Here is an 8,855-nt window from a genome sequence, read left to right as displayed (position 1 = left end):
TTCATGAAGTGGAGTCTGTTAATAACTAATAAATAAATTTCTAACTAAAGAAATCTTTGAGAGTCATGTTTAAAAAATGAACTAGAAAACCAAGGAGAAATTAAAAGACATAAATATTTAGAACAGCGTAAAAAAGAAGAACAATTTTATTTGCGGCAAAATTAAGGAAATTTATCGCCCTTCGGCTTTCATGAAAGCGTAGAGGATATATTCTCGTATTGGGCGGAGTTGCGAGAGAGATGCGACGTCAACAAAGAGTCCGTGAGGACTTCTAAACAAAGCGTCCCGAAAACTCATCAAATCACTCGCGACCACGCAGTGAATGAAAGGTAAGCAAATTCTGTTTATCTGATTGTCAGTAAAACGGATTTTGGCAAAGAAAGGTTGAGATTTTTAGTTTTTATAGAACATTTCCTTGATCATTTGAATCAAGCCAAGATGGACAACTGTATTAAATATAGTGACGTCAAGCGGCCTCAAATCCTTAGGGTTTTTTTGCCTGTGGCAAAGCTATAGGAGGATCACGATACAAAGTCTAATTACCTTGTTACTCTCAATGAAAGCTGGCATTTCTGGGGGCAAATCCCTTTCGTCGTAAGTATCATGACCGAAATGTAAGGAAACTGTTTGAGATTCATAAGGAGGGGGATCTTCATATATAACGATGCTTTTTATCCCAGTCCTGGTCTCTGCCGTCGGCGTAATTTCTTTTAATTCTTGTGGTGGACGAGCTCTAAGGATGCAACTATGTGTTGTCCTAAAAAAACAAACATATGAGAGAAAGCTTGGGTATACTTGACAGGGCTGGCGCAGTGATGAGAGCATGCCCTAGCACACCTTTCAATCGACGTGGCTCGGGTTCGTTTCCCTTACTTACTCATTGTCAGATGTGGGTTGTGTTTGTTGGTTCTCTTATCTGCTCCAAGAAACTTTTCCCCGGGTACTCCAGTTTACTTATCTCCTCAAATACTAATGTTTGATTTGATCTAAGTTAAATTGATTTCATTTCTTTTTTCAGTGACCCCAATATTAGTGCCCCGGTGCTTGAATACTTGACGCTTAAACAAAGTTCATCATCATTACCAGAACAAAGGCATAACTTTGTCCTCAATTATGAAAAGTTTGGGCAAGCCGGAGTTTATAATTATATAATTAGCTCACACAAATTTATTAGATGCTCGGCCGGACGAGTCATTGAATGACGTTGATCAGAATGTAATAACTAACGTTGGACATATTTGTAGTTTTCACGCACCACCTATTTATTTGTTAGTATACGTCTGCAAATAAAGATTGACTTTATAAAAATAATTAATGTGCAAGAAAATAACCAATATATAGGTCGATTTAATTTGCTTCATTGCTTATTTGTTTTTGACAAGACAATGTTTAACGTATTAGCCTGCAAGTGGAACATTTTTTCTTTGTAAGTCTTTTAGTTACCACGTAATAAAGTTGCTGGCTAGTCTCGTATCAGCACACAACAACGTAAAAACCAAACCGCAAAGAGAATAGCGATAACAGAAGTGAAAAATACTAAGGAAATCTCTCTGTTATCAGCGGGCGATGTTTTTTTTTTTTAAAATCAAAGTTGAAGTGAAGTTTCCCAAAGGGGACAAACCTGTATCGACGACAAAGGCATATCAATCCTGCTATGATCACGCAAAAAAAGACAACTATGGGTAGAACTAGATAAAGAGATAAAGACGAATATGATTTTAGTTAATTTTATAAATTTACGCTCTGCAATGTACATAAACCGGTAAATTCTCAGCTTTCGAAACTGATGAAGTCTGGTTCAATGTAAATTAATGAGGTTAAGTAACATCCTGTTAGAAGAAGTTCAGGAGGCAAGGTACATCAAGGCCAACAAGACAAAATTTCCTTTCCTGTGACGAAATTTTGGGTCGATGCTTTAATCTTACCTAAAAGCAGAGTTTCATTCAGAGGTGCTTTTGTGAGTGGTGCATCGTTAAATATATCATTGAATTTTGTATGAAATTGTTGTCCTGCAAGAACAAATAGGAAGACCATGAGCCGAGTGCAAAAGGTTTACGTTTTATCGAAACATTGAAAAAGGCAAGTGTTGCCATTCTTACCATTCTGGCATCCATATAAAGCAATGCGCATACAGGCCCACTTCCCAAAGTGTCGTTTGGGATGTATGCGAATAAAATATGCCCAAGAGTCGTTCAAAGATACGTTTGTGGCATGGATGTCAGTGTTGGACAAAAGCTGTAGACAGAAATCAGATAAGAAACATATGATAAAACAACCAAAAAACTCCAGTTGGATTTCAAGAATGCTACATACAGGCTTTGTTTAAGAGGATCCTTGGGTCTCCCAGAGCAAACACCTTTTTTTAGCTTTTATGTGATATTACAATTTCCCAAAAAGCAAAAAAACAAAACAAAACAAAACAAAAAAATCAACAATTAAATTGGAAGTTGCAATACGAAATATATTAATACCGGACAAAAAGAGTGGAAACTTTCACCCTTTTTCGAACCTTTGGAAAGTGACCTGAGAATAGGGGAGTCAATGATCCCCCCCCCCCCCCCCCATCCCACCCATTAGTGGTACAAGCTCGCGTTACGTGTGAGAAGTGGCTGTGAAAAGCGTCACGTCAGCAACAACACTGTTCAAGTCGATTTTTTTTTTGTTTTTCGAGTTAGTTTCGCGGCAAAGGAGCGAAAAAGCGAAAGTCTATCAATTAAATGGAAGAAAAAAAGTTAACATTAAAGCACTTTTTTATTTCGTTTTGTCTAACCAAGCTTTTTCTTTTTTATTTATTTATTTTATTTTTATATTTTACTGTTTTGGGACGTTGTTCTTGAAGACGCTGTGGTAATGTTCCTAAGACGATGTCAAGGCTGGATAGAGTGATTCACGGCGAAATGTACTCGAAAGCCTAATTTTCGCTGAAAAGCGAGTCCCTGAGCCGTCTTTAATTCCAACAAAAAGAGCAAAGTCTGTGTTGCTCACTGTCTGATCAGGTTCCTGAAAGCCTTATCGTTTCGGCTCCAATAAGAGAGATTTTCTTTACATTTCCAAACCCGAACAGTTGTCCGCCGATAGTTGCAATTGTGCTCGTCTTTTCGAATACGGGACTGAAATTAGGGATCCTGCCCTCTTGCAGTTGAGACTTACCCCTCCACAGTTGAATCCTTATCGTGAAAACATACATGGTCTGTGAGGAAAGTATTATATTTTCAAGGATCAGATCCGATTGTCGGTAAGTGGCACTTTCACGGGGTAAGATCCATATTTTCAGTCCCGTACGTAGTAGAAACGACGAGCACAAGGATCAGCGGATGAAGGGGATACAGTTTCTAAAGAAACTGTGGTGCTGAGTCGGCGGGGAAGTAGTAATCATCAATTCCACCCGCAAAAAAAAAAAAAAAAAAAAAGAAAGAAAGAAAGAAAAAGAACGGAGATGAGAAACTTGTCCAAAACGCTTGAATTAGTCTCTAGGAACTCTTTTCTTTTGCGAAAAAAAAAGAGAGGTATCTTGCGGCGTTTTGAGCCATTTTGGAGCACGGAACACAAAACCTTGCTCAATCCATAAAAGATCTCACATCGGAACTCAGATCAAAAACTTGTCCGATTTTTCAGCGTCAAATTGCAACTTTTTTTTTCAAAAATGACATTTTTGTTAGCACTTACCTCTTGTGCCACTCCATTTTCATAGTCCATCCAGCCTCTTGCAGAATCATTACTGATAGACACAACATAGCTTTGAACCCACAAGTCATTTCCATCGATGTCAACTCCCTCAGATTCAATCACTTTAAAGTTAGTTAACATTTCTGAAAAAAAAAAGGAGGGCTCAAATTCACATGAGATCACGTGGCACTTGTGAAGGATTTGAGTGGGAGGATACATAACAGTTGTGTAAGGCAAGGAAAGGATGTATTAGCTAGGGGTAGAGGGACGTACACACCTGCAAATCAAGAAGAAATAGACATAAAATTAAGGGGGATGAAATAGGAGAGAGAACTGTAAAACAGAGACAAAACCTGAAATAGTAGGATGAGTTGGCATTAAGCTGGAAGTTTATAAGAAAAAAAAGAAGCGGGGATCCAGAAAAAGGGAAAGAAGTAAGAGATAAAGGAGACGAAAGGACGCATAGGTAGGGAATGAGGAACGAATGATAGGCGCAGGGAGAAGAAGAGAGAAAGAGAGGGAGACAGTGTAGAAATATGAGATATGGAATATGTGTAAGTATGATGGTGATGAGTTATCGGTAAGACACCACCACGAGTTCTAGTAGCTAAATGTTTAGAGCACTTCAGTAACTAGTGGGCAAGTAATCATCAACATCATGAAGGTTAAGGGATAGTAGCACTAGGAGAAGCTGTAGTGTAATGGAAGAGGAGGAACTGGTGGATGCAGCAAGTAAAGAAAATGGAAGAATGGGGTGAAGATAATAATCTTTATTCAAGTGTCAAGTCTTCAAGCGCTGGGGAAATAATTGGGGAAACCAAAAACAGAATAAACTAAATTAGTAGGTCAAATCAAATCAAACATTGGTTTTTGAAGGAAGGGGCAAAGCGGAGTACCGGGAGAAAAACGTCTAGGAGCAGAGTAGAGAACCAACAAACTCATGCTTTTAAATATTATTCAGAAATGTACAAAGGCTTGAAACAAAAAAAAGAAATCGAAAAAGTTTTAGGCCTTTGTACTTTTCTAAATTTGAAAGCAAGAGTTCGACGTCATTAGCGGAAAACGGCATATATTAGACTTATTAAAAAGGGTGTATACCCACCAAAATACACTTGAATAAACGGGCTGGAATCACTTTCCGAAGCGCACCACGCATCAGCAAATGATCCTATCCTTTTGATACCAATGCGACCACGGAAGGCTGGGTAATTGTTGTTTAGTTGTGTGGATGACGTCATGTACTTATCTGGAATGCGATTGGTGCCTGGCAGTTTAACACCCAGCTCTTTAACACTACATCCTGGAATTGAACGGAATTATCAATTATTGTGTCAAGTTCGTGGCTGTAATAGAGCAGATGGTAAACTTGAAGCCCGGTTAATGAAGAAGCGATTTCTTTATGGATGAAGGTTTGGCCATACTCGAAAAATTAACAAAACAAAAATCGAGAAATGGGAGAAGCTTTTGCCATACATTAGCTCGTCGGATGGGTACCTTGCGTGTGCCCCTTTTTAGTTTTTAGTCTTAAGTCGTAATTAACAATGTAATGTGTCATAAATAGCTTACAGAGACTATATGCAGCCCAAGTTCGCGTCACTAGAGAGCGTGTAATAATTAATTACAAGTGGGAAGATGACCTTTGAGTGCAAGCGGTGTTGCGTTACAGGCAGCTGTAGAGAATTTAAACTCGTTATAAGACTTTCTATGGGAAATAAAATACCGTCGATTATGAAGCCTAAAAACCGCTCAATTTAACGTTCATTCAATAAAATGAATAAAACTGACTCAACTCTGGTGTATTCGTGAGCGTTTTGGTGCTTATTTTACCGTTTCGGGAATTCCGTGTTTTCACTGTTCTAAGACGAAGTCAAGGCTGCACACTAAGATTCCGACCGTAGTCAGCTCATAGGCGGTTTGCGCCTCGAAAATCCATCCCAGCCGCGATTTTTTTCACGCAAAGCTAAAGCCCCATCATTTGCGAACCTCGGTGAATGTTTCGTCGTCAAAAATCCCCACGCACTTGGCTGAAAATGAGCATTTTCTGCTTCCAATTCCACGATAGCTTAACAACGCACAAGAATACACCAGAGGTGAGTTAAATTCTCAACGGCTGCCTGTAACGCAACACCGCTTTCATTCAAAGGTCATCTTCCCACTAGTAATTAATTATTACACGCTCTCTAGTAATGCGAACTTAGGCTGCTTATGCAGAGATGAACACATACAGTGCATTTTTACCTTTCGACACACCCATCCGAAAAAATGGTTTTTGCCCTTGGCGGGAATGGAACCCACGGTTTGTGTTTGTCTCTGTAATATAGTCTATACCTTTCATTTGCCTCGAAATTTCTCACTTTATGTGTCATAGAACACCAGAGAAACGACCGGGGGTCATTTTATGACAAGTGGTATAAAGAAATGGGTTCCTGTTATATAGGCGAAGAAATCGATGTAAGGTATAATATTAATCGTTCGAAAAAGTGAAACTACAGCGAAAGACTAGCCAAGCATCTGGTGCATTTTCTCCTCTCTACACCTCTTGAATCTACTTTCATTGTTGCTGTAGAAAGCTATTACTTGCTAGCCCCCAGCAGTGCTTTTTGAGATCGTGACCCGCCATGCTTGTACAAGCGGTGTTTCAAATGCTAGTTGCCTTGATGCACAAAGGTAGATATCACACTAAGTTGTTTAGTATTACGCTTAATTGCAGACTGCTGACCCCAAATAACGGTGAAGCGGGCGAATTGGACGTGTGATGCTTATCAAAATGTAGTGCTTTTGTATAAATCTCTGAAATGCAACTTATTTCAACTGGTGAATGTTAAACGTATTTCGACCTTAGATACCTTAGACTGGACGAACGGCATCGATGTGGTTGCGTACCACAGAGACGCGAACTGAAACATCTGAGAACATTGCTTTGCATAATTTTTGGAGCCGATGGCGATTCACCTTTAAAGTCTGTTCAGATCAAAGCCTCACAGAATGCAACTTGTCAAGTAACAGTAAATACATATTAATACGTTTAGCATGCAGATCAATAATCAGTAGTACTTCCGATGATACAAAATGATCGTTCGTGCCATGGTTTGTGGTATAAACAGCTGCGAATAGTATGAAACACCGATCTTTTAACACTACTGTAAATATTAAGCATATGGTAAACTTCGACTCACTCACAAGCTAAACTTATTCGGATGGGGGAGGCGGGGGGGGGGGGGGCGGTCACTTTCACAATATGTTCAATTTATGGGGGTCATTTAAAAATAATTAAGGTGAAGTGGGGTTTGTAAATCTTCTAAGCTTTCGCAAAACGTCCCCTTCCTCCTCACAGGTAATAAACGACCAGCCCCTAAAAATAAATTGGTACTAGCGCCGTTTCAGAAACCTGAAGGATTCTGGTACTTGCAGTCAAATGGCGTCATCATGCTAATGTTCTATTGTGCTCTATTTATAGGAGCAATTTTTCCACCACGAAAATTTGTCAACAAAAACTGACCAGTGCAAACGAGGTTTTAGAAAATGAGAAATTCGCATTTTTCATAATCTCAAATTTGGTGATTTCACGACGTTGATGAGTAGAGTACCTTCCGCAAAAATACTGGCGAAAATATGTGTGCTGCAGCACAATTATGCAGTTTCCTTCTTTTTACCAATGATATTCTTGTTTTTAGGCGTTCTCGTTTACGACCACGTATTACATATTAGAATCCCTATTACGATTAATGAAGACCGTTACTAATGCGGAGAAAAGGTATTGTTACGCAAACACAGCAATACCTTCATCGAATCGCATCTCTTACAATCTCCACTTGAACTTGTCAACCTGTCATCTTAAAAACTGATGTCGAATTCGGGGCATCGATTGGAACTCAGGTTGTGGCCACCTCAGCAACCTTAGAACCTGGACGAGCGTATGATTTAGGAAAAACTTAGCTGCGGTTCCAAATATTCTATAATTCGAGAAAAATATTCTGTCATCTCTTTAGATCAATAACAGTTGCGTATAAAATTCAGGATCGTTCTCGTGCAACGGGACATGATGCATTGTACAGACTTCAAATCGACTTCAGTGTTAAAGTTGTTCATTGTCAACAACTTCATGCCACATGCTTTGCCATTTTATTCCTTCTTATCCACGGTCAATCACCGCCAACCACTTAAGTCTTAAAGGAGGCCCATTGTTAACGATAGTTCACTTGACAAAATAGCGGAACGAATGAACATCCGCTTGTACTACACTAGGTGCATTGTTATCCCGTGATGGACTTTCAAAAAATCTACAATAGAAATAAAATGAAATCTTCTTTGATTTGGAACATGATAACCAGTGAAGTAGTAAGGCAGACGCGATAAATTGGCTCTGAACTATAATCTCCAGCTGATTCAATATTCTATGTTGTTATGCGGTTTGAACATTTATCACGTCGGACCCTGATATGGTGAAACTTGCGGGTTGTCCTTATTTGAATTATTGGAATTGTCAGTAATTCAGTTATGACGTTGTGGGCGTCGAAGAAAGAAGTTCAATCACACCGAAAATGTATCTTTTTTTCTTGGAATTCCAACAGTAGTACTGTTCAATTCCATGAGGATTAGATTACGATGCAATATTACTATTATCATTAAGTGTCAAAGACGTATGCAAGAGTGTCAATGACGAAGCCAAAGCAATAATTACCCCCGATATTTGTCCATTGCCCACTCAACAAAACCAACGTGAAGGCAATTACCACTGCAAGAGGACTTTGTTTTGTCTCATGGTCCATTTTGACTCAACTTCCATCAGAGCCAAACAATCATCGCTCAGTGTTATTTCCTCAAGTGCACAGTGCCTCTTTTGGCAGCTCGCTCTGTAATTCTTGCCCACGCAAATAACCAATGAAAAGAAATAAATAATCAGAAAGAAATGAATAAATTCAGAGTGCATTCATCTGTGAAAATTCCTTAATAGCTGCTCTCCGCTTGCTCCATTGATAATGAAATGGTCCTCTGTTCTCGGAGGGAAAAATAAACGCTTCTTACGTTCAAAAGGCTACCTTGACGAGAAAAAGGTGTTGTGTTGATTTTATTAATATTGTTAAATTCTAATACAAAGGAGGTCAGCTCTATTTACAAATCGAAATATACACCACGGTATAGCTTGATGACAAGTTGTCATGATATTGTCCAAAGTACTTGTTTGTTTT

At 39.0% G+C, this 8,855-nt stretch overlaps 1 protein-coding gene across 1 annotated transcript in view; it reads right to left on the bottom strand.

The window, feature by feature from the left end:
- Positions 1-8,647, bottom strand: part of LOC137989083 (uncharacterized) — a 9,335-nt gene extending 688 nt beyond the window's left edge. The window contains exons 1-7 of the mRNA XM_068834975.1: positions 8,348-8,647; positions 4,769-4,966; positions 3,667-3,809; positions 2,100-2,235; positions 1,926-2,009; positions 1,622-1,688; positions 544-757 (exon numbers count right to left, since the gene is read on the bottom strand). Of these exons, the coding sequence (XP_068691076.1) occupies positions 544-757; positions 1,622-1,688; positions 1,926-2,009; positions 2,100-2,235; positions 3,667-3,809; positions 4,769-4,966; positions 8,348-8,435 (930 nt within the window). The 5' untranslated portion in view covers positions 8,436-8,647. The remainder of the gene's footprint in view (positions 1-543; positions 758-1,621; positions 1,689-1,925; positions 2,010-2,099; positions 2,236-3,666; positions 3,810-4,768; positions 4,967-8,347) is intronic.
- Positions 8,648-8,855: the final 208 nt, after the last annotated feature.

Source organism: Montipora foliosa, unplaced genomic scaffold, assembly GCF_036669935.1.
Source record: "Montipora foliosa isolate CH-2021 unplaced genomic scaffold, ASM3666993v2 scaffold_438, whole genome shotgun sequence".
Taxonomy (NCBI): Eukaryota; Metazoa; Cnidaria; class Anthozoa; order Scleractinia; family Acroporidae; genus Montipora; species Montipora foliosa.
This window is presented reverse-complemented; position numbering and strand designations above follow the sequence as displayed.